This window comes from Jatropha curcas, chromosome 8, assembly GCF_041381405.1.
Source record: "Jatropha curcas cultivar XTBG-Jc1 chromosome 8, XTBG_Jcur_1.0, whole genome shotgun sequence".
NCBI classification, from domain to species: Eukaryota; Viridiplantae; Streptophyta; class Magnoliopsida; order Malpighiales; family Euphorbiaceae; genus Jatropha; species Jatropha curcas.
The window spans coordinates 1,198,101-1,223,780 of record NC_143158.1 but is presented as its reverse complement, the minus strand read 5'-3'; the positions used below and the strand labels follow the sequence as shown (position 1 = coordinate 1,223,780).

General features: G+C 34.8%; 4 protein-coding genes across 4 annotated transcripts; 1 reads left to right on the top strand and 3 right to left on the bottom strand.

Moving 5' to 3' along the window:
• Nucleotides 1–2,050: 2,050 nt before the first annotated feature.
• LOC105637667 (GTP-binding nuclear protein Ran-3) lies at nt 2,051–4,497 on the bottom strand. Its single transcript, XM_089724806.1, has 8 exons — nt 4,342–4,497; nt 4,029–4,098; nt 3,771–3,827; nt 3,511–3,628; nt 3,131–3,220; nt 2,860–3,039; nt 2,691–2,768; nt 2,051–2,402 (listed from the first exon to the last, which is right to left on the bottom strand). Exons 1-8 carry the CDS (start codon nt 4,342–4,344, stop codon nt 2,333–2,335), a joined length of 666 nt encoding a protein of 221 aa, XP_089580932.1. The 5' UTR covers nt 4,345–4,497; the 3' UTR covers nt 2,051–2,332.
• A 926-nt stretch (nt 4,498–5,423) lies between these two features.
• On the bottom strand, nt 5,424–8,379 carry LOC105637665 (hypothetical protein). The gene is made up of 3 exons (XM_012221216.4): nt 8,211–8,379; nt 6,848–7,345; nt 5,424–6,203 (listed from the first exon to the last, which is right to left on the bottom strand). The coding sequence occupies exons 1-3, from the start codon at nt 8,278–8,280 to the stop codon at nt 5,677–5,679; spliced, it is 1,095 nt and encodes a 364-aa protein (XP_012076606.1). The 5' UTR covers nt 8,281–8,379; the 3' UTR covers nt 5,424–5,676.
• Nucleotides 8,380–12,084: 3,705 nt separating this feature from the next.
• On the bottom strand, nt 12,085–14,445 carry LOC105637664 (cytochrome b-c1 complex subunit 7-2). The gene is made up of 4 exons (NM_001308691.1): nt 14,352–14,445; nt 14,096–14,253; nt 13,746–13,793; nt 12,085–12,153 (listed from the first exon to the last, which is right to left on the bottom strand). The coding sequence occupies exons 1-4, from the start codon at nt 14,443–14,445 to the stop codon at nt 12,085–12,087; spliced, it is 369 nt and encodes a 122-aa protein (NP_001295620.1).
• A 3,255-nt stretch (nt 14,446–17,700) lies between these two features.
• LOC105638323 (potassium channel AKT6) lies at nt 17,701–24,967 on the top strand. The gene is made up of 12 exons (XM_012222117.4): nt 17,701–18,203; nt 18,602–18,967; nt 19,138–19,195; nt 19,297–19,614; nt 20,262–20,507; nt 20,869–20,967; nt 21,525–21,557; nt 21,645–21,830; nt 22,599–22,793; nt 22,906–22,981; nt 23,184–23,777; nt 24,086–24,967. Exons 1-12 carry the CDS (start codon nt 17,983–17,985, stop codon nt 24,361–24,363), a joined length of 2,670 nt encoding a protein of 889 aa, XP_012077507.2. The 5' UTR covers nt 17,701–17,982; the 3' UTR covers nt 24,364–24,967.
• Nucleotides 24,968–25,680: the final 713 nt, after the last annotated feature.

The following is a 25,680-nucleotide window of genomic DNA, read 5'->3' as shown; positions in this document are numbered from 1 at the left end:
CCACGCACAAAATATGTGCTGGAGGAGGTGAAAGCAAAACATTAAAAAAAGGCAGCCGTGAAATTCTTATACGAAGGTCTTTCAACCTTTAAGATGAATCATGTATGTGATTTATAGTTTCTTTCTTTTCACATACAAGTTATTTATTTTATTGCTTCCAATTTTACTTGCTGTAAATTTGACAAACTGTCCAAAAGTACTATTCAGAATATAGCAGTTTATGCTTTATGGATGTGGTATCTTATGCTAAAGATACCTACTCAGCAGCTTAGCTATAAACAGTTGCGTGTGAGAAACGTGGATTTGCATATGCAATAGGAACACAATATTTGATGAATGTATTGAACTCTTAGTAATTTCAATTGTTGGGTTCCAAAAATAGGTTTGAATTTAGATTTGATATGCATTTCCACCATATTATCAATATGAGAAAGCAAAAATGATTCTGTAACTTCTAATGAGGCTTAAGTTGCAAAAGCAGTAGTTCGGTAGGCAGGCAGTATTTGCTTATCTCCAGTTATTGTAACAACGTACCTTGGGCCGGCGAGTTGGGTTCTCTTGTTACAGCATAGGCATGGTATTTAAGGACAGGCACATGCTTATTTGGTAGAGCACCTACTACCTATATTATGCAATCACGTTACTTTCTTGTTGTTCTTTTCGTTTTTTAAGGTTTGTGGTTGTTGGCATAAGGCTAGTGAACTGCCGAGAACTTGCCGATTATTATGACTTGATGTCTGAGATTCTATATTGTTGGACATCACCCCAATTTTCTGCATAATGATATACCTTTTTCTTTTGGTATTCTATTAGTGTGTGAAACAGTGGATGATATGAAGATATTTTGTGGAGATAAACGGCAAAATGATTTTGAAGCATGTGTTGAAGGTTTCTGCAGAATTTTGTTCTGCTTGGTGACACCTTCTTAAACGATGGCTTGCAGAGAATCTGATTGTTGAAGTTTATGTAAAGTAATGCTGTTGATGCTTTCTGAGACAGATCAGAATTCTTGCTTTAGGGTTTCTCAATTGTATTTTATTGCTGAAATATTATTTTTTCCTAAAGATAAGAGATCTTATGCTACCCTGCAATTGGTAATGGCTACTTTTTTGGTCTTAAAGTTAAAAAGTCCCAACCAAATAAGGCTTGAAATAATTGTTAATAGGCACATTCGATACTTAACGATGTATCATTTAATTTCTTGTTCAACCACTTGATTATTTTAATACCAAGCGAGTATGGAGCCAATGCCTTCTAAAACACCTCCATTTCCAAGTTTAGACACCAACCCCTAGCCACAGGCTACTGTCTGGAACTAACTAAATACATACTGTAACTGCGTAGGGTTTCGATTATTAGATCGATGGCTGAAATGATTATAAGTGGTTAAGTTCCAAGATTCAGATTGCCGTTTTGTTTAAGAAAGTGAACCTATGTCAGTACTGTACAAGAAGGTGGTTCGAGTTACTAGCGACGCAAGGAAATGCTACTCTCGAGGAACAACAGGAGATTCGATGATAAGACATCCGCCCAAATGATGTTTCTTGATGGTTGCTTCATTCTTCAATTCATCTTCTATCCTTGGCTTAAAAGTACATAAATGAAACCTTATTTTGGAGCTCTTGTAATGTGGGGCTTGTTCTTATTAAAAAAGCAACTTAAATCACTGATGAGCTCGAGCCTCAAACAAGAGGCAAGCAAGAAAACATGTAAGTCGCAAAACAGAGTGCAAGAGGAAAATTCTCCACCGTGGGAAAATAAACAAAGAAAAGTAACTGCAGCGTGACCAAGCAAGAGTGATAGTCTAGTGGATGTTAAGTTCAAATCAACATTCTTATCAGGAGTACTTTTGACATATTGCAATTAACATGTCCTGTTAGCCATTAATCTACCGCCACGAAGTAAATTGCAAAATGAGAAATCCGAATCTGTTCTCAAAATTTCAACCCACGTGGTCCATGCTTTACTCCGCTTGGAGGTTTTTTTCAAATATAAACAACATTAAAATCGCAACCGTTTAAAATGAAAACTTTTGCGTTACACAGTTGACTGATAACTAAATTTCCAGCACTGAATTCCAAAAGAGTCGATACAGGGCAACACTAAAATCCTAAACGAGTGCAAGCCGCAACTCAGATAACTGTGAAACGATAAGAAAGAATAAACACAGCAAAACCCCCCGCACAAAATGATCAATAGAAAACTCAGGACAAAGGGCAACAATACAACCCAGAAATAATTCAGTTCATACTCATACAGTCATGGACATAAAATCACATCCTCAAAAACCATATAAATAAAGCCCCTTCCATTACAATCCAACATCTATTGTTTACTCAAATGTGTCATCATCGTCATCTGGAAGAGGTTGACTGGCAGCAGCAGCAAGCTCAGCCTCATGCCTGTCAAAATTTCAAGCGGCATGACAAAGTTAAGACCAGACCAAGGGCACACAAAGGACCTTTAAAAAAATATCAAAAGCATAAAACAAAAATAATAGATCTTTTCCAAAAAAATCAACTCAGTATGAAATCTGATCTGTGCCCACACAAGCAGACAATTCAAGACAACTCATTAATAAAATAAACTGCAAGAAAAAAACATATCACTATATGCATACTTAAGAGTGCATGCTCATTTCAGAATTGATGTTAAAAGACGGAAGACAATGTTATTTAAAAAATACTTACTGTTGCTGAGCTGCAAGGTCAATTTGAACTTCCGGAGGTGCCAAGGCAGGAGACTCGACAAAATGCAAGTTAGGATCCCTACAGTACAATACAATTGGAAAATATTAATAATCCCTCCTATTGGTTCAACAAAAAGAAGAATTTTGATTGGAAAAGGGTTAGCACTTACCCAGCAAGTTTCCTAGCAAGATAAAGAAAAGGCTTCTCGAAATTATAATTGCTCTTTGCTGAAATTTCATAGTATTGCAGGTTCTTTTTCCTGTGAAATGTAACCTGCTTTGCCTTCACTTGCCTATTTTTCACATCAACCTTGTTTCCACAGAGGACGATAGGAATATTTTCACAAACCCTGAAAATATACAAGAACAACGCACATCGATAAACAAATGTACAAAAATAATAAAATAAGATATCAATTCAGATCATAAAACTAGACATACCGGCAAAGGTCCCGATGCCATGTGGGCACATTCTTGTAAGTCAACCGAGCAGTAACATCAAACATAATAATAGCACATTGGCCATGAATACTGTCACAAAAAATGATAAATTCATGTTAAATACCAGAGATAGGCTTGGTGAGAAATGTTGGAGAACACAAAACAATAACTCAATAACAGAAGATTCTGCAAGGAGTTCTAAGCAAGTAAAACAACATTTTCAAACTTAAAAATGAAACTACATCTTCTGAAGAATATTAGCAAGATAAGAGCTTTTTTAAAGGGCAATATCAAAGATATAAATGATGCGAATAGAGAAAGCCATCCACATAAGACTGTTCGAGTATTTTCCATTGAGGGGAGAAGACAGAAATCCTTACTAGTATCCATCCCTAAGGCCACCAAACTTCTCTTGTCCAGCTGTGTCCCAACAGTAGAATCTAATTTTCCCACAGTTGGTAAAGAAGTCCAAGGGATGAACTTCCACGCCAATGGTTGCTGTTCAATAAGCAAAAAGAATTAATTTCACATATGACTGAATTTAGGTCAATTATTTTCCAACACCACTATTTATTAGATACAACAATCAACATAGAAACAAATATTAGATTGAACTGGAGGTGGTGAAGTTAGTCCTTACGCTCATATTTCTTCTCGAACTCGCCTGTAAGATGCCTTTTCACGAATGTAGTTTTCCCTGCACCACAAAGCAAATGTCAGACAGTCTCAAATGCAAAATCAATACTACATCCACAATCACAGTACTAGCACGATCAAAATTCTCAACTCAATAATCAAAAATCTTATATACCGAGATCAGCTTCGGTTTTAAACCGAGACCCAAATAAAAAGATTAACCTAACAAAGACTTCACAAAACAAAGGTAAAGCGAATATACCTGTACCACCATCGCCGACAATAACAAGTTTGAAGCTTGGATAATCTACAGTCTGCTGATTCGGTAGAGCCTATTACCCAAAAACAAAAGTAGTATTATTAGCAATAAAAAGAAAATCACAGTTCCATACAAAATCCATTTATACGAAGAGAACCATTTGATATAGAAAATGATTTTCAGCCGAAAAGGCTACACAGTACTAGATCGAAGACGAACAGGCAGAGTAAATTTGAAAATTACAAAACAGATCAAGTAAAGATCGAAACAAGAACAACTAAAAAACAGAGAGATCGACAGAGAGAGAAGACTTTACCATTTCTGCTGAGTTTTGAAGCAGAGACTTGAGAGTTTAAGCGTCAATTCGCAAAGAGCAAGGCGAGAGAGATATTGGCGATTTGAGATGGGGGTTTATAAAGAGAAGGTTTAAGGAGACCCTAATTTGTTTTGAATTTGAATCGCCTGTGATGCGGACCACAGACTGAACAGATCTAGCTTCTTTATTGATGTGATCCACCAGTGGTGATCGGTTTGTATTTGTATTGCGCTGCAGAGGATACAAGTCTCCATGTTTTGAAACTTCTCACCTGGCTTAAACCTGACGCGACTCTCTGGACCGTCCGATCTTAGTGGGTCAATGTGATCACCTCACGTGTGGCACGCGTCAGTTCAACGTGTCAAAATGGAGTTTAGGTTTTAGGTTTACGTTTCGGATTTAAAAGGCTGGGCCCAAATGTTCGTTGCCAATGGTCTCGGGTTCTAAAATGGGCTCCGGGCCAGTACTTAATGGGCTGAGTTCATGTACTGACTAGTCACAGTTAGTGATCCGATTGGTCCATGGATTAAGAAAGGTCTGTAGAAAATTATCCAATCACTTTATTCAGTAATTTTTGCCATCGATACTCTGGTTTGGTGAGTAACAGAAGTTAAGATATAGAAATTGCAGCAATGTATTTCCATTATAAATTAATGTAAAGAAGTTTCTTTTTGATTTTATCCCTCAATTTTTGAAAGTTTATTTGGCCCTTCTAATTTTTAATCCTGAATCTGCCATTTCTGCAGCTGTTTTTATGCTTGGATGTTATCATCCATCTTTCATGTTCATGACTCGAAAGGAGAATGCAGGATGTGTTCTCTATTGGAGCTGTTATTAATCTACGATTCTGGATTCTCGAATCTCACATAGATTTTAGTTCAAAGCTTGAGGAAGAACACTAGTAAGTAGTGACAGAATTCTACATTTCTCTGTTTGTCATTTTAATATTTTGGCGTGATAGTTCAATCTTAGCCGTAAAGAACGACTACAGGGAAATACTTGTATTTTAAACAATGGTGAAGCCATCTGATTCAATAGCAAAACGAAGGAAACAAGAATAATATGTAATTCGCGAACAAAAGTAATATGTAATATGTATTTTTGCTTAAAGGTAATCCATTACCACTTCATAAAATCACAATATCCCATAAGCTATCCTGAGATTAGTTACTATTTCATATATATTTTAGATTATATTAATTATATATATTATGCTAAAAAAAACTCATAAAGAAGGATTGAACCTCTTGCTCGCCTTTCATATAACAAAAATTAACATAATAATCTATAGTATTGCATTGATGTTCATGACCTTAGCCTCTGACAAGCATGGAATCATGGCTTGCGAACGCTTAACAGCTTCACATCGTCAATAACGGGTCCACAAAGAGAAGAGAAATCATCACTTCTCATGGTGTAAAATGTGCTATAGAACATTATACGAGTTCTGTTTGAAGCTGCAACAAATCTGAGCACTGCACGCTTGAATCCTCCTTTACCCTTCGACTCATAAGGAACTTTCAGTGTATCTTTTCCAGCAAAAGCCTCTACTACCATTGACCCTTCGCAAGAATTACTAGCATCGCCTACTGCAAATGAGAGTGTATATGTTTTGCCAACAACTGTTCGAGCTACCTGTGCTATTGCACTCTCTTTACCTGCCACGAGTTCTACAGCTCGTCTTGCTTGCGGGACTGAGAAATGGTCCGAGTCTATGTACTTGACTGCTTTGAGTGACTCGATCATCCAGCCAGGAAGAGGAGAGTGATCGTCCTCAATGTTTGGTGGGATCAGGACGCCCCATGATGTGTTGGGGAATATGTATGGACCTTCTTCAAAACCCCCATTTTTTAATATGTTCTCTGTACAACAAATAAAAGAAGAAAACCATTAGTTTGGAAGTACAAATCCACTTTCTACCTGATAAAAAACCAGAAAGAAGAAATTTGAAAATATGATTATCATGGAAAGAACAGCTAGTTGCTATATGGGACCAAAGGAGTAGGCAGGGCACATGGGTAGTTGTACATCAACTATAACTTCATGTCCCAAATCTACAAGGCCATATTGATTAAGGGTAGATATGCTTGAGAAATAGTTTATTGCATGTTGATTGTTTTCTTGCTTATATTTAAAAGAAAAAAAAAATAACAGTAATTCAAATAATCATCTCTATCTATATAATTGGCCTTTTTGATAATTCACTTTTGCCACTTGCTTTTTTATGTTTCCTTTGAAAGAGACTTCAAAGAAAGAAAAAACAGAGTAACACCAACTTTATAAATACAGATCACTCAAGAAATCACCAGTGCTTGACTACTATTCTTTCCAAGCTCCAAAAATAATGAACCCTACAAAAGACAAGGTCCTATGTTTACGCCTTGTCGTTTCTAACCATTAATGAATAATTTTACATTGATTACGCTGAATAAAATATAGTTCTTGGAATTTAATTATTAGAATGTGCATGTGATGGTGATTACTGATAGAAGATTAAAGAACTTACTATTGGTTGGTCTGGGCGGATACAGAGCTCTAATGGCAACAGAATCAATTAGAGGACCGCAAGCAGGATCCTCTTCTACTCCTGGATTATGTATAACAAGATCAACAACTGGGTATTCAGCTTGGAAAGCCCAGGCATAGGAGTCCCATCCATTGCTACTATACATAGTCTGCATTGGCAAAACACCCGAGTCCGGCGAAACCGACACGTTCAATGCCTCTTCTTGTGCACAAGTTCTAGCAGCACTAAACGTGATGGAATAGTACATGCCTTTGATCACTTTTAGCTTTTGTTTAATTGATGCTTCGTTCCCAAGCCGAACTGCATATGCTCCTTCTGGCACTACCAGCAACATGTCCCCTTGCTTTTGCCCTGATTTTATGTACTCTACAAAACCTGATATCTCCCATCTTGGTATGGCGTATCGCCCTAAAACCTTTGTGCCGTTCAAGTCCGATTGCTTGGGACCCAGCTCGAAATTACCATTTTCAATCAACCCTGCATGAAATTTAGAAATTTGATTAAACTAATGAATTTTGGCTTGTGATAGACAAACTAATCACAAGAATACAAATTGAACAAGAATGATCTCGTAGTCTAATGGGCTAAAAATAGAAAGGGAAAGTGACTTCATCCAACTGAAAACTCTATTGCAGAGAATTGGATATTTTCTTTAGCAATGTCACATGTGCCAATTTTGGCCATATCTGATTACAATTAGAAAAAATGCTATTTATAGTAAGCTGGTAAAATAATAGCGTCGATGACAGGACTGAAATATCATGTGCATAGCCACAAGAGCCAGCAGTGAAGTGGACCTAGCACCTGATATATATAGTAAAACTATCTATATGCAAATTCAAAAGAGACTCAATGAAAGCCAGAGGAAGCGTATATGATATTACTTTTATCTATCTACCTATACACTTACTATTGTGATTTTTTTTTTTTCACAATTTATATATGTCTTTGTCATATGAATATGACTACTGAGAAAAATGGGTGAAAAGCCATTCAAATTTCCCAGAAAACTCTGCAGCACTCTGTCAACTACAGTTAAAGCCAAGAAGATTGATATTAAACTAAAAACAGACAGACATAATCATGAAAGATAAAATATTCACCATTAAGAAGTTAATTAATTCATTCTTAGATACAACTTCAAAAACTAGCTAACACCTCCATTGATTTATGTTCAGAAAATAAAAATCTGAGTCCTGAAACTCAATTGAACTTAGCATCACTTGGTAGAAATAAATAATTTACAGAGAAAAAGAAAAAGAAAAACAATTCTTGATCTGGGTTTTCTAAAGAACGAGTGTATTGAAGCATATAATTAAGCATTCATGTTAAAAAAGCTTACCATCTCTAATGGATACGGAGAATTGGCAGGCAGCTAAGAGCAGCACCGACAACAAGATAGCCCCTCTCATTTTTCAGTATTATCTATTTGCAATTACAAAATACGAGAAAGAGAGAGAGAGAGAATTAAACAGAGACTGACTTGTGGAACATGCGTAGTGGGGAGCTGCAGGGGAGAACTCAGGTTTATATGCATGTATCAATGCAAGAGAGACCTTGGATTTCAATGAAATTTCGAAATTGGCATTGGTGGCAGTATCTTGATGTGTTTAATTTAAATGACGAAAGAGCCCTTTATCTTTTTTTTTTTTTTTAAATAATAAATCATAGAGGCTTGTCTTGTGGTGGAAGTCTGAAGACAAAGCTGTTAATGTCACATGGTTTCCCTCCCCTTCAGCTGTTGCAGGAGCATGCATGGCCACGATACTTGCACTTCATTTTCTTGACTCTTGCCTGCTCTTCTTGCAGGTTATATTCGTTATTTCATTTATATGATATTAACTATATTCGTTATTTCATTTAAAGATATTAACTATATTTTCTCAAACTAAGTAAGAGTCAAATTAAATTATTTTTATAAATTTTTGGAATAAGAATATGGTGAGCCTTTCATTTGGAATTCAGACTAATTAATTAAGTAAATAAAACATATGATTCTGATTGTCATTAATACCCATTTCGTATCTCCATTTTCATTTTTATATTAAAATAACATCCTGAGATTAATCGAGCGATGGAAAGTGGGTCCCATTAACGGAGAAGTCCTGGAACTAGAGCTGAGCTAATCCAAAATAGAGGTGAGGAAAGGTTCGTGGCATGTTGGTGGGCTTTGGTGTGGGCCTATCTTATTAAAATAATAATACGAGAAAGTGGGCCGACGCATGTGCGTGGCCGAGCTCAGCCAGCCCTGATATCAAGGGACATGTACACCTCATCACCTTTCTCCTCTTTTTGTATTTTCTTGTATTCCCAATATTCACCCTCTCTTTTCTACTAATTTTACTGATTGCCCCTCAATTGGTGGTTGCTATAAATTTTTCTCTCAGATTTGGAGAATCCGCATTTGTTTCTCCACGATTTATTTTCTTGTCTGCTGGTAAGGGAGCGGGAAATTATTATATTTACAAATATAAAAATCGTCTTATGTTAACGAAATATAAAATTTATTAAATTTAATTTCTGTATAGATTTTAAAAATCCATTAAATGAAAAAAAAAATTCACAAATTGAATGTTATTTTTCAAGTAAAATCAAGTACTTTCAATTTTGTCATTCATAAAAAATGAATGAGTTGAGGAAATGATGGGAAGCATCAATAGTAGAAATGTTTTTTTTTTTTCTAAATTATCCATTTTTTAAAAAAGAAAAAATAAATAAATAAAGGAATGAGAATAAAATAAAAATTAGGGATGTTACAAGTGATAATGGATCCAAAAGTGTCAATATGAAAACTTGTTTTTTTCTCCGGCTGAGACAAATTTTGGTTATAAGAAGTCACATGACCCTTACACTACTTCCATGAGAAAAAAAAAAAAAAACTTATTTTTTAATTAACTTATTATTATTGTCTCACAAGATGAAAAGAAAGGGACCCATTGAAGGATACGAATAGTAATCAATAAGGTTATTCTTGCTATTTTTGTTTGTTTATTATTATTATTATTATTATTATTATTATTTTGGGGGGTAAATTTTCTTTTTATTTCTTGAAATTCAGTGACAACTTCCGAGGTATGATGATATTCATACAGCCAGTAAAGCGAGTGCGGCGTCTAATAACGGTGGAATGTTGAGTTAGGTTTGACATCAGTTTCGACGGCCCTTCCTGGATTCTCTTGGTTCGGTGGATTGGACGACATAGACCGCCCAACTGACTTACGACCCGCTTTCTTTTATTTTCAGACAAATCGGAGGGTTGCTAAACTGGCCACGTGGCTTACAATTAATGAGGTTGTCTCCCGATAAGAACACGACCAACTCATATTAGCAACTAGACGACTACAATAAAGCAACCAGATCGAATTTTAGGTCATTTAATTTATTTGATATATACAAATGAAATTTTATTAAATTTATTTGTAAAATTATATAAGTTTATTACTATTTGAGTCAAAAATTTATTTTAATATAATGAATCTTAAGTACAAATTGATATATTCCTCCGCCCCAAAAGAAAAAAAAAAATCATTTTTTTTCTACATTTGCTGTCGGTGTTGTAATTAATAATGGAGGCAAAAGAAAAGAGATTGAAGAGGACATTGATCAAGCTTCCACATGAAATGAATCTGGAGTAGATTTTTCAGATTATTGGGATATGGATCATACACATTCAATAAACTCAAGAGATCAGTAACCCTACAGCTTTTCAATGATTGAAGATGGACATCCTAACTACTGACAATGCTATGTCAAAAGCCGAAGACCCTACCGACTTCTAAAGTAAAATGTTTTTCCTATTAATTAACTTTTATACAGACATGGATGTTTATAAACAATATTATGAAATTAATGGAAGAGAAGAGAAGTTGGGCATAGCCAAAGAGAGACAGAAGGACGATAGGATATGGTAGCAAACAAAGACAGATTTCTCATTTAAGTATGTGCTCATGCAATCACATGGAAATGTCCATTTGTGGATAGGATTGCACAATGGAAAATTTATCCTCAGCTCTTAGTATAAAGGGACAAATTTAGGTGGGCCTCTTTGTTTTCCACTTGGTAATTTCTTGTCCAAAAAGTGTGACCTTACATGTTTTCAAATTGTTCATTCAAATTACTGAACTGTTCTCCTTTTATTAATGTGGATTAGGTTTGGAATGAAGAACTACTCCCGATCATGCTAATGCAAATACATGTATTTTTGAATTGAACCATTTAAGGCACCAGCAGCTACCACTATCACTGTATAACTTTTTAGTGACAACATATAAATTGCTAACATAGCCATGCAATTGGTCACCCTCACGGTGGGCTCAAGAAAGAAGATGAACGTGAAAGCATATGCACATGCATGGACATCAAAATACGAGAGAGAGACGTTCGTGGATGTCAACTTGGCTACGCCTAACAGTTCATGTGATGCGGTCTGAAGTCACTGGCTCTGGCATTTATAGTGGCGGAGATAACCTTTTTGCGGCTGAACACGTTACTCAACTATCAATTTTGTGATTTTGTCCTTATAACAGTCTCAATTTTTATTGTAAATTTAATATCATTTTATACTATAACCTTATAGTATGCTCAACTTCTATCAAATTAACTTGCAAAATTGTTTAATATGAAAATTTCAATTTATAAAATTAAATTAACTAAAAACACATTAAATTATTAAAAAAATATAAAAAATTACTGGTCTAATAATTATAATAACTACAAATCAAATTAATATTTTATATAAAAACGCCCGAAACTCTAAAAACTAACGTTATTTAGTATAAGAATGCCACTAAAACTCGTAACACTAGGATAAATAGGGATAAAAATATTCAGTGTTTAAATTAGGCCACAAAGTTAGGGCGCCTTCATGAACAGTGAAATTATACCCTCGTACGTTTTTAGGCAAAGCTGCACGCTCAGAAATTATCAAATGCAGGGCTTGGCAAAAGATAGCATTGTGGACAAACCATCACCACAGCTGTTTAGCATGAAATGAAACTCCAATAATTGTTTCACATTGATTATTAGCAAAATGCCAGTTCAGATAACCACATGCTAACACAATCCATCATCCGGCACAAATGATTGGTAAAACAAACTTAAAAACAAAAGCATCATACAATCTCCCTTAAGTTATGGCAACATTCTGCCACATTAAGTAGATGCTCATAAAGAAATTCATTTCCACAGCCAATAGCTACAGGTGGAAACTAACAAGCTTAAGGAATGGTGCGCTGATAGAGAGGTAAAGCTCCCAAAGCTTCACGTTCGGCTCTCTCCCTCTTCACCTGCAAAACATACCAACAAAACATGTTACCACAGCTTTCATATTTGCAGTCAGCGTTTACCCCAAACTGAAGTCATTCTTCAAACAGATGCTTGTTATCCAGTTACTTTCATGTATGAAGGGAAACCAAGGATAGTAAACATGCAGACTTGTACATAAAAACAATGACGCTTGTTATCCAGTAACTGCGATCTTGTTATTATGAAGAAAAATAATACCATGATATATGATACTGAGACACAGTGATTCCTCATAAGTCATGACTTACAAATTACTTCAAATCTTAACAGATGCTGCCGGTAATATGAAATGGATGGAGACAACAAGAAGAAATATCAAATGGAGCCAAAATCTAGCTTACAGAACCAGCGTTCTAAGCTGGCCCAAATTACACACACTAAAAATGATCAAGTGTGAAAGAACCTAAAGGTAAACCCAGTGGGAAATTCTACTTATGAGGTGCATATCACAACACAAGAAAGATAACAAAGAAATTTGTTTAAATTGGGGTGGCCAAGAGAAATCAAACAAGACATCCCGCAGATGTCGCTAGGCATTAACTTATTGGCATAACAACTCCAAACCTAGAGAAGTGTCAAAATTAGACTAAAGAAGGGTCACACTCATAGATGAAGGGTTTTACGAAACTTTGCTTCAACATCTCAGTTCATACTATTTTTTGACTGCAGCCATAGCAAATGGGCTATAGTAAGTTACATATTCTTAATTGTAAGCAACTTCGTCCACCTCATACCAAGAAGTTCACTCATTTGTGGCAGAAAATTTTACCAATCAGTTAAAAAGGCTAGAAAACAGCACTTGCCCTAAGATAATAAATGATCCAGTTAAAAAAATGGCATCACGGCGTAATAAGCTATAATCAAGCACCTTAATAAGATAGTAACACCTATGATCCAAAGGACACTACTCGATTAGAAAATTTATAATGGTAATCATAAGAGGATGAAAGAATTTCCCTCATTTGAAAGACACGAGAGTAGCTCATTTATATAGTAGCACCTAAACCTATCAGTATGTCCTCTGGAGAAGAATTCATAAAGTTGCTTTCTTAAAAATGCTTCTCTGTCCACAATTCAATCTATATATATAAAAATATATAGCTTACTATGTCTTAAATGATTGGAAGCAGCCGTGGTTTTTGATTGGCAATTTACATTGTGCTGAAACAAGGTCCCCTTGGTCGTCTCACACGAATGAAGTTGCAAACGTAATAGCCATTTCACTTTGGTCCAAGGCCATTAGATAACTCACTAAACAAACTGATGTGCCACATAAAGGAAATAATTACTTTCATGCATCACAAAAACGAACAGAAGGTCTATTACTTTTTTTGGACAGTAGTGAAATGAGAGATAGAAATGTAAGGAAATGAATCTGCACCAATAGAATAGTATGAAATCCTACTGCCCAAGTAACAAAATCTAAATTCAGTCACAGTAGCACCAACACCAATGACGGAACACACTCATAAGAAAAATAAATATAATTCACAGAGAAGGCATATGCTAAATGTGTCAAACTATCACAACTTAAAGAAGAAAAAGGGTGGACAAATTCCTCGAAACAACTTACAAGAGCAAGCATATCTTGAAGGTAGTTCCTGAATGGTGTTTGCCTTGCCTGAAAAAGTGCAAAGAAAAAAAAAATATAGCTCATAATATCCCGAATTACAATTGAACAAACATATTTTCCAACATATATAAAAGACACCAACGACTGTGGAATGTAGACAGTCAGTATAGTGACTGCGCCTTAACCAAGCCAAATACAAGCGTTATTTAATTAATTGGCAATCATACAAGTATGATATAAGTCCGATTCTCTAATCCCTATTCCTAGGTCATGGTAAATTATCAAATTATCAGTCAACCCCAGGAATCACACAACCAGAATAGAGATTTAAATCACAAAGTAATGAGCACCTGGAGGTCCTCAGGAAGGTACTCGTGTTTCATGGAGAGGTCCATGGCGCGCTTAAGGCGCTGATTACGCGCATCCACAATCTCTCTTGGTAGCCGATTGAGCGCCTCCTTGATGTCCAGATCGTAGTACGGATCGTAAAGATCGTCGTATCGGAGCCCTATCCTTATTCAAATACGTACATAAAAATCAATTGTTCATATATGAATAATGCATGTATTGGAAGATGAAGAAATTTAGGGTTTCAGAAATGCTAACCGTATTTGCGGAGGCGTTTGGATAGAGCTTTCATGTGCTGTTTGGCGAACCAGTTCTTTCGCGGATCGATTAATGACTGCAACAACGACGACATTTTGCCCCTACTGCTTTCCTTCGCTCTGTGCAAATTTCGAGCTTTCACCCTCTGGCTGCTGCCGCTTTCTATGCAATCCTATTTTCTGGAAGAATCGTCAAGCGCCTTCGAGATTTTTGGGTTGGCGAAATAGACATTTTCAAAGAGAGGGTGTGTAAAACGGTGCGGACAAATAGATATTTTTGGGCCTCGACTATTATTGGGCCTCAAAAATAGTTAGAGTTTGGACTACTAGCCTAAGGCTTCATAGTATGCCTATGTCTTACTTTGGCCCCTATCCTCTTCAATCGGCCAGAAATTGACAAGCAGTTGCGTTATTCATCAGAGAAATTTATAGGTAAACTCAGTACGAGTCTAGCGATCTACCAAATAATCTATATACTGGGAATTTATGATCCATATATTGGGAAATATTTTGCCAAACACTCTATGTATGGATTGTTCTATATATCAAGCTAATAAAAAAAAAAAGATTTTTTTTTAAAATTATTTTTTGTCTTTTTTTTTCCATACATGGTTAGAAATATTTTCATTTGAATCAGAATAATATTTGTAGTTGATTTGATGTATAGATAAACTTATACATTGAGCATAGATAAGCTTTCGAACCAAAAACTCCACAGATACATCAATTTGGAGTTATGTTTAAATGTATGAGATTGTTTGAAGTTGAATAATTAGAACAATACATCTAACATAACTGGGTTGATCCATATATTATGTGTAGACAAATATTTTTCGATAAGATTGTGTTATATCAGTAAAAATTCATAAATAAACAGATGGTAGATTTACTGCTCTAGTAATCAACAATTGCCAGATTCAGTGCGCTCAACTGTACATGAGGTAAGAACATCTTCATTCTTTAACGACTACAACGACCACAAAGCTCACATGCAAAATAGCACATTTTGTGCAAGTGATATGGGTCCCAAAATCAGGGAACAAAAATGTTTCAACTCGCACATAATTCATGAATTGTATGCTGTCTTGCCTGCCATTTTCCTTGTCCAAGGGCCCATTTCTCCCCGATACCTTTAGCTCCGGCCATCCGGGAAAATTTATTAACCAAAGCATTGAACATAAATATGTCAACATCGTTAACTGCTAAAGATTTGATCTGATTTTTTACTTAGGAGAAGGGAGATCTCTTACAAAATTATTGCAATATCCATCTTTTTGAATATGATAATAATACTTTTCTTTTCTACCATCTCTTTTTATTACTGTTAATCACAGTTAAAGGAATTCAAGCTTGAAAGCTTTAGGTGAAGCTTTCAAGTGCAATCCATTACAAGAAGCGACATTTCAGGGAAGTACTTAGTTTGGATTTTGGATTAACGTAAGAAAACACAAATATGCATGCCATGCATTTTTTTGCAGTTGTATGCATGCCATGCATTGTTTTGCAGGTGATGCAAAATTCATCGGCCAAAACCATTTCCACTCCACGACATAATTCTTCTCTGGTTTTCTTTGATAACAGCAAATTAACCCTACCTGTACCAATAATTACACCAACTTTAATTATGAAAAATTTGGTGGCCCATTAAAAGATTGTTAGGATCTTAACAGAGACCAACTTTGAGGAGGAGAAAGAAGGTTCTCAGACAAAATGAGTGGAAAATACAGTTCTTGACGTGGAAAATATATTAATTCTTGTTCTTGCACTTTTAAAAAGAGATGGATACAATTGATATAGATCACTTTCCGAGAGGAACGAATCAACACTCACTGTTTGCGATACTATCGTATTTGCATAAGTAGATATAGCCAGAGGGAGCAAATCAGAAAAGGAAAAATTACAATCACGGTTTCTGCTGCTATAATAATTGGACATGAACAATAAGCTTGCCTTGCTTTTTAGTACTTGATCCACATGCACGATAGACATATTTGGAATCCTCAGCTCCCTGTGAATTCGTTGGTTTAAGTTTGGTCGCTCAACGACTTATGTAATTATTGGAATCTGTCTTATTTTATATATCTCTGATCTTTTGTCATCGATTTTTTCAGCGTCCTTGGATATTTTGAGTTGGGTCCTTGTTAAAATAATAATAAAAAAAAAAATTATAATGCAATTAAAATTTCAACTTCACACCTAATCCTGATTATAACATGTTATAATTATTTTACTCAATTTAGATTAAGCCTCAAAAATAAACATGCTTTTTCAAAGAGAAAATAACATATACTTATATGCTAATCCTAATTAATGCATTCACATAAATTTCAACTCAAACTGACTTTGTAACCCTAATCAGTATCCTCACGTCACAAAGAGATTCTTTACCTAGTTGTCTTCAATACTAAAAAATTTTTCTTGTAATCTTTGTGATTTAGTGCTCTCGGATACTAATTTTGCTAAATAACAGTATAAATTTTAAACAAAAAATAAAAAATTATAATAATAAAAGGTAAAATATTAATCAGATCAAACTTATTAATTATAAGGTAAATTATTATTTTAATAATTTTTTATTATTCATTTTGAAACTCAACGGTCCGAAATAATATTTTGAATATTTTATTTCCATCTACCTACTACCTTTTTTTTTTTTTTTTAAGATTTTCTACTAAAAATATATCTTTCAAAAATTTCAAATTTTTTATTTTCACGCTACTCATATATTCAATCCCTTTCTGTTACTTAATTTTCTTTCTACTTTTTTATTATTCCGTGAACTCAAATGCAATCTTAATTATTAGGAAATTTACAACCAAAAAAGGAAACAATGAACAAATAATAATAACACCAATACAACAAAAACTCCAGCGTACCAAAACTAAGTTGAAAAAATAAATTTATGACATCTTGCTTAATATTGCATTTGTAATAATAACTACCAATGACTTCAGAACTCACAGATACAACAAAACATGATCGAAGCTTCTGTCATTTGTGCGCATAAACTTAATTCAATTTTGTTTGTCCATAAAACAAATATCATGTAATTCTTTATTTTGGTATTGTAAAATTAATTAATTATAAAATTAATTAATTATAAAAACAAATATCATCCATAAAAATGTATTTCTTAGAAAAAAAAAACTATGCATTTAAAAGAAATAAAATGAAAATAATTTTAAATTCGATTGGTTTAGTATATGAGCGTGTATTATAATCATTATTAAAAGAAAAATGTTGAAGTTTTTCCTCCAGTTCGGAGCGGGCTCTATCGGCAGCTTGCAAAATCCAAAAGATTACAGTTATAAATAAAAGACAGGGGATCACCAACTGAAACTAATTTTTGGGCTAATCCCATTCAGCCATCTAATAGAAGGAGAAGATACGGGCAAAAGAGTAATTTCGCGGTTGAGTTTTGGAGGGACAAACTCAACATAAAGAATAATAAATAAAAAAAAGCAGGACGCGAGTCACGTAACGACCGCAACAGTAGCAGAGAACAGAGCAGAGAAAGAGAGAGAGTATCTTTGAAACATGCACACGACATGGAAATGGGCATAGGTGAGAACCAGAGAGAGAATCAGTGAAAGAAATTCCTAAAAAGCTAATTTGCAGAGGAAGTAGGAACAATGTGGAAGAGGAGAAACGCATTGTTCTGTGGACATTTTGAAGAACATGAAGATGATGGAATGAAGCTTCATGAAAAAGAGATGGAGCAATTCTCAAGAGACGATAGAAGTCACTTCAGTCTAACAGGCGAAATTCTTCCTTCTCTTGGCGCCACCGCTCGTTCCGGTCGCCGCATCATTCTCCGTCGCTTCATTGTCTCCCCATTGGATTCTCGTTACAGGTTTTTTCCTTTATTTTCTTAATTGATTTTGAATTTACAGGTTTACGTACACGAGAGAGAAACAATGTGGATGGTTTTTTCATGTTTGAGAATTTAGATTGATTTTTTTTTTCTTTTTTTTTTTTTTTTTCCATTTTTGCTCTTTCTTTTTCTTTTGCTTTGAATATGTATATTTCCAATAGCTGATTCGGTGTTTCAATGCTAAAAATCAGATTTCAATGTCATCGGAATTTAACATTTGTTTCATTCTTTTATATTTTATCTTCGAAGTTTTATTTTATGTTTTCGAAGGAAAAAACATTGTTAAGGACATTTGAAATAAAAATCTTCCAATTCACAGACATTTTTACTAATTAGGAATGATGATCTGGAAGCGTAAATTGATTTGGTTTTTGCAGAACATGGGAGACCTTCCTGGTATTTCTAGTTTTCTACACGGCATGGGCATCGCCATTTGAATTTGGATTCCTTGAGAAGCCGGCTGGAACTATTGCTGCAATAGACAATGTTGTTAATGCATTTTTTGCTGTTGACATTGTCTTGACCTTCTTTGTGGCATACCTTGATAAATCAACTTATCTTCTTGTTGACGATCGAAATAAGATTGCTTTAAGGTATGCAAAAACCTGGCTGATTTTGGATGTCATCTCCACCATTCCTTCTGAACTTATCAGGAGTATGTTGCCTAATCGGTTACAGTCATATGGATACTTTAGTATGCTTCGTCTTTGGCGTCTCAGGCGAGTCAGTAAATTTTTTTCAAGGTAAAATTAGGATTTTCTTAATTGGTGATTACTGATTTCATTGGAATACTGTGTTAATTTGATTTTTTTTTTTTTTTTTTCCTTTCAAGTTGTTTCTGCTCATTTTTGTTAACATTAAAAGAATAAAATTAATTTATTGTCCTACTTTTCTCATTTTTTTCTCATATCAGATTGGAAAAAGATAGAAACTATAGCTACTTTTGGATTCGATGCTTGAAGCTTATATGTGTGAGTAATATTTTGTTTATATATATTTGGTCATTTTCATAAAAAATTGGTACTCTTGGAAACATTATCTGACTTGCTATAGGATTTCAATTTTCTTGTAGGTTACCATCTTTGTAATTAATATTGCTGGCTGCTTTTATTATCGTCTCGCTACATCTTATCATGACCAGTCAAACACATGGATTGGATCTGTTTGGAAAGACTACCATAAGGAGCGTTTGGGGATCCGTTATGTGACATCACTTTACTGGTCTATAACCACACTTACTACCACTGGCTATGGTGATCTCCATGCTGTAAATGAAAGAGAAATGATATTTGTCATGTTCTACATGATGTTTGATCTTGGACTAACAGCATATTTGATTGGAAATATGACCAACTTGGTTGTCCATGCAACAAGTCGAACAAGGCAATTTGTAAGTAAATTGTCCTGTTACTTGTGTTTTGTACTCTTTTTAAACCCTGTAGTGGTTGTTGTGCATTGCTTAAGTGGTAATGGGAGAATTCCTTCGCTTCTGAATAGGGGTGAGACTGACCTTCTGAGTAATAGTTGCAGGAAACTTTGACTTTCTGCATGTAGTTGAATCAGATAATCAACTTCCGGATTACCTGAAGAATATTTTGAATTGGATAGTAATTATATCCAGTAAAAAATATCATTCTCAGTTTTGATTCATATGTGGAAGCTACTTTTATTTGAAAGAGAAACCCAATAATACCATTATTATGTGGAATGTCCTAATGCGGTAAAAAGCTCTTTTGACATTTGAAGAAGCATTGGAAAAAAATAATAATAAGCTTTGTATTTATGAGAAAATTCTGATTTTCCATCAATATGTTGTTTCTTTATATACTGCGCTCTCAATAGGCATCAAGGTGCTTTTGAACTATTAGAAAGTAATATACATTTTTTCTCAGATTATCATAGCTCCAGAGATAATGATATATATTGGTGCTTGCTTGTGTACTTTTTTCTTAATAATTTGATTCTTCAAATGCTTCATTTTTTTTTTTTTTTTGTAAACTTACTTTCTTATCCTGAGATGTATTTGTTGTATTTCAGAGAGATACTATCCAAGCTGCATCAAGTTTTGCACAGAGGAACCATCTGCCTCTTCGCCTGCAGGAGCAGATGCTTGCTCATTTGAGTTTGAGGTACAGAACTGATTCGGAAGGTCTGCATCAACAAGAGACTATTGATGCACTTCCAAAGGCCATTCGATCGAGCATCGCTAGCTATCTCTTTTATTCATTGGTAGATAAGGTGTACTTGTTTCGAGGGGTATCAAATGACTTACTTTTCCAATTGGTAATTCCAAAACTTGTTTCATCTTATTTAGCGGTTTTTGGAAGAACTGTTAAGGCTTTTCCTGCCATAGATGTGGAAAAAGTCATACTGGTGTATTCTCCTTTTAAAACAACTTTTTTTCAGAATTATCTTTTCCAAGTTCAAATTCACGAAGAAAATTGTTTAAGTCGTTATATCTAACCCTTATGCCAAACCTATCTTGTGTTCTTTAAATGGCTACAAAAAGGGAAAAGCCTTATTTACTGCTTATATTTTTACATTAAAATGAGGGAAACATTGTGTTTCATTTGTCAACCAATTTTATTTGTTTGATTCATAATTTTAATTTACCTCTGTACCTTAAAAATGTTGAAATTTCAAGGTTGCTGAGATGAAGGCCGAGTACTTTCCTCCAAAAGAAGATGTGATTTTACAGAATGAAGCACCCACAGACATGTACATATTGGTCACCGGTGCTGTGGTAAGTACATAACTACCATACTTTTGCTGCCTTTTTTTATTTTACCTTGTCTTGGTTCCGAGTGAAAACGGTATGTTCCTCTATAAGGTCAACATAGAATTCTACAAATGGGTGGTCTTTTCAATGGAAAAGTACTAGACCTGCAAGGTCCTGAATGAATCTAGATATTCATAAAATGCCTTCTCTATAGAAAATATGTCCTATGTCTGATAGTAATTGGTTTCTCTGAGTAAGAACTTCAACTAATCCTTGAAGCTCATTCTTCATCATGCGTGATTTGCTCTTGAAAATTACTGGGCCAAATAGGGAATCCCAATCAGTGGCTCTTACAGGAAGTCATAACGGCATTATATTTTAGAATTCCAAATTATGTATTATATCTTAAATCAAAAACCAAAAAGCTGGAAAGGAAGAGCTGAAGAAGATGGATCCTATCTCCAAACCCTGAAAGTCATTTTATGAAGTTTAGATGACATCATAAATTTTCTTCTTGTGATGTATGCTTGGAAACTGGATATGTATCATTATTGTTTCTTATGCACCTATCTATCTTGCAGGAACTTATTGTGCAAAGGAATGGGATAGAGCAGGTAAATATTTCAATTTCAATGTTTTTGATGTTTTCTTCTCAATTTCTTCAGTCAAAATAAAATGCCGTTTCTAATGTATGATTTCAGGTTGTTGGAGAGGCAAAGACAGGAGATGTTGTTGGTGAGGTTGGTTTGCTCTGTTACAGGCCACAAATGTTCACAGCTCGTACCAAACGATTGAGTCAATTGTTGCGTCTGAACCGCACTGCATTTTTAAATATTGTACAAGCAAATGTTGGAGATGGGACGATTATTATGAATAATCTTCTTCAGGTCAGCAAAAAGTTTAGACAATAAGTACCAGTACCATGATAACAATTGTTAGAATTGTTGCCATTATTTGAAGTAACATTCTCTTGATTTCTTCTTCATATTCCTTTCCTTATTACCGACTATGTGCTTAAATAAATTCTTTCATTTCAAAAGCTTCTAGCTTGAAATGTAGCTCCAGCTAGTTATACTTAGTCGTTGATTATCCAGTTGCAATAAACAAGTCATTTGCATAATGTGGAATCGGAAATTGACGCTTTAGTTTTCTTACTACATGGAATTGCAATGGGGCTGCATTTGGCATGAATCTATTGTAATTGCCTTAAATTCATACACATTTTTTTTTCTTCAGTTTGGCAGGAAATTTTCATGCTGAGTTTAGGGTCTCTTCTGAAGCGTGCGCGTCATTTTGCTTCATTATATTTAAACAATAAGAGGACTATATATATATATATATAAAATATATATATAGAAAATACTTGCTAAGGATCTGACGCAGTAGAAAAATTAATCGTCTTATGTTTATGAAGATTACTGTGATACAGCATGAAGGTGAGTAATTTCATAGTGTTTTTTTTTTGGTGATAGTGTTGAAATAAGCTGAATTGCTTTCCATTCAAGTGCTGAACTTAACACAAAATTGGATTATGGTGTTGTTATGCCTTGTCAAGAGTTAATTAGTTGATAAAGGGAACTATCTAACTGGATCCTTTGGAGATAATATACAATTATTTCTTCACCACATCAATTAATATCTGTTGGTTGTTACAGTATTTGAAAGAGTTGAAGGATCCAATGATGGAAGGAGTTTTGACAGACACAGAGCACATGCTAGCTCGTGGGAGAATGGACCTGCCTCTTTCTTTGTGCTTCGCAGCTATGAGAGGCGATGACCTATTGTTGCATCAATTGCTTAAAAGGGGTTTAGATCCAAATGAATTGGATAACAATGGGCGAACTGCATTGGTGAGAAAAATGTTTCTATATATGTAAATAAACATTAACTCATGAGATTTTTTCTTAAAAGAATCTCTTTGATATTTAGACTTGGAACTTACTTTGATCTTCTATACCACAGCATATAGCAGCTTCAAGTGGGAGCGAGCATTGTGTTGTCCTCCTTCTAGAGTATGGAGCAGATCCAAACAAGAAAGGTATTTTGGAGGAAATTTAAATTTCAAATGTTATCCATAAATCTCATATCTATGCACATTCAGGTTCCCTTGAACAACCTTAAAGCAAAAAAAAAAAAAAAAAAAAAAAAAAAAAAAAAAAAAAAAAAAAATTCAGCAATATATCTCGTGTACAAGAGAAAAAAAATGAGCACCTAATGCTTCTCTTGTATCATTAATGCAGATTCAGAAGGCAATATTCCTCTTTGGGAAGCATTAATGGGGAATCATGAATCTGTTATTAAACTTCTCGTCGACAATGGTGCGACCTTGTCTTGCGGTGATGTGAGTCAATATGCATTAGCTGCCACTGAGCAAAACAACTTGGATTTGCTCAAGGAAATTGTTAACTATGGCGGTGATGTGACACTGCGCACAAGCACTGGAACAACAGCACTTCATGTGGCAATATCTGGAGGAAACACTGAAATTGTCAAGTTCCTTTTAGAGCAGGGAGCTGATGTTGATATGCCAGATGCCCACGGATGGACAGCAAGGAGATTAGCAGAGCATCAGGGCATTGAAGAAATTCAAGCTTTGGTCCAAACAACGCAACATACGGAAAAAAAAACAGTTCCCACAATTCCAACGCCATTATGGGTGCGACATCTTGGGAAGCCTCTTGCTAAATATATTAGTGGACCTGCAATGTATCCATATCCAATGCGAGATGTTGCGCCACCTGCGGTAGGAAGAACATTGACAGAAAATCCTCAGAGGAGAAGAGTTTGCAATTACCAAAACTCCCTTTTTGGGATCATTTCAGCTGCTAATAATGGTGAGGATGCACATAATTTTGTTATACTTCTTCATGATATTCCTCAAATCTTACTGAACACCATATCATAGTTATGACACTGGTTTAAACATTTCTGAGTGGTCGAGTAATACAAAAATAGGAAAACTAAAGTCAGTTGATAAGATAGTGGAATGATTTTTTTTTTTTTAATCTTTGAAAACCATGTATTATTTTTGAAATTGCATAAACGGTTAATAAAATTGCCGAACCTTTTACTAAAGTCAGTTTTACATTGCTGAACTTTTTAATTTTTGCTTCAAAGAAAGTTAAAATTTCAATCTGTGCAGGTGAGAGTGAGATAATTGCATCTCCAAGGGGAGCTGCTGGTCTTCCAAGTTTGAGCTATCCAGCTAGAGTGACTATTAGTTGCCCAGAAAAAGGTGAAGTTGAAGGAAAGCTTGTTCTATTGCCAAAATCAATTCAAGAACTACTAGATATTGGTGTGAAAAATTTCGAATTCTCAGCAACCAGAATTCTTACCAAAGAAGGGGCTGAAATTGAGGATATAGAGCTTATTAGAGACGGTGACCATCTTGTTCTTGCTAGCGATGCTGGCACCAGCTAGTTGGTTAAAGAGCTTGGAGATCGGATCATACTTCAAAAATAAAAACTACATTGGCTAGCTCTTCAATTTTTTGTCACAAGATCCACTTGGTAAATAGTTATGTTCTTTTCGCTCTTTTAATTTTCAGAAATTTGAGGGAAGGGTGTGGAGAATACAGGACTGCGCAGGAAAATAGTATCCAGAGTTACAGGAAAATACATGTTAATACAAAGTGTAAATCAGATTGGGGAAAATATACGGATCCAAACTACAGGTATGGACCGTCAATTCAATTGAATTTCGCTCAGTGACGAAATGATTATGTTTTCCTTTTTTTTTTCTCATTTCCGTGACAAATTTAATATCATGCAAGTACAAACTACAGAGTACATGTTTGCCCATGTTCAGTCACCGTCTATAAAATATAGGTTTTCTCTTAATAACAGGTCAGTCATGGAATCTGGAAGTCAAAGATTCGGTAATCGTTTTTCACAGTGAAAATTGAAAAATTATTGATACAAGAGGAAAGTGATGATATACGAAGGTTTTATTATTTTTTGGAAAAATTATTATCTAGTCCATGTGGTTGACCAAATTAATAATTTCATCCTGTATTTTAGTAAAATTATTATAACGTCCCTAATATTTGATTCTATCTGACTATTTTATCCTTTCATACAAAAAGTGATAATTTAGCCATTAATTTTACATGGAAAAGACTAAAACACCACATTGGTAGACCTACAAATATTATAAACTAATACTAAAAATAAAAAGCTGTACATAAATTAAAAAAAAATGTCAACCTTTCATTTTCATCTCACTCCACCTCTCTCAACCATCTCTCTCCATAAAAATCTATTGCATAGATATATTCTTCAAAAAGCATATACAGCGAACAGGACAATTTGGGCCATTGATTTGACTTGGAAATTTGGACAACTCCATATAACCTCTCGCTTCGTATTTAAATCGGAAAAAAAAAAAAAGGAAAATTACTATTTCGTCCTGAGATAATGACCAAATTATTTAAATAGCCCTCCATATTTAGTAAAAAGGATATGGCAATCAATGCATCTAAATTTTTAGTTCCAGGACTCCGAATGCCAAGATTTCTCACAGATGCTACAGCACAGAATCTGAGATTGTCCATCAGAATCAAAACAAGTCCTGTCATATATAGCTCCTTTTGTTCAGTGATGCCAGAGAATACATTGTCTAGTTTTTGGCGCGCCAAGAGTCGACCATCTTCGAGTAGAGAAATCCATAATACACCCTTGCACCTTTACCAGGAAAAAGACCATCATCATACTTATGTTCCTCAAGAGAAATGATGAC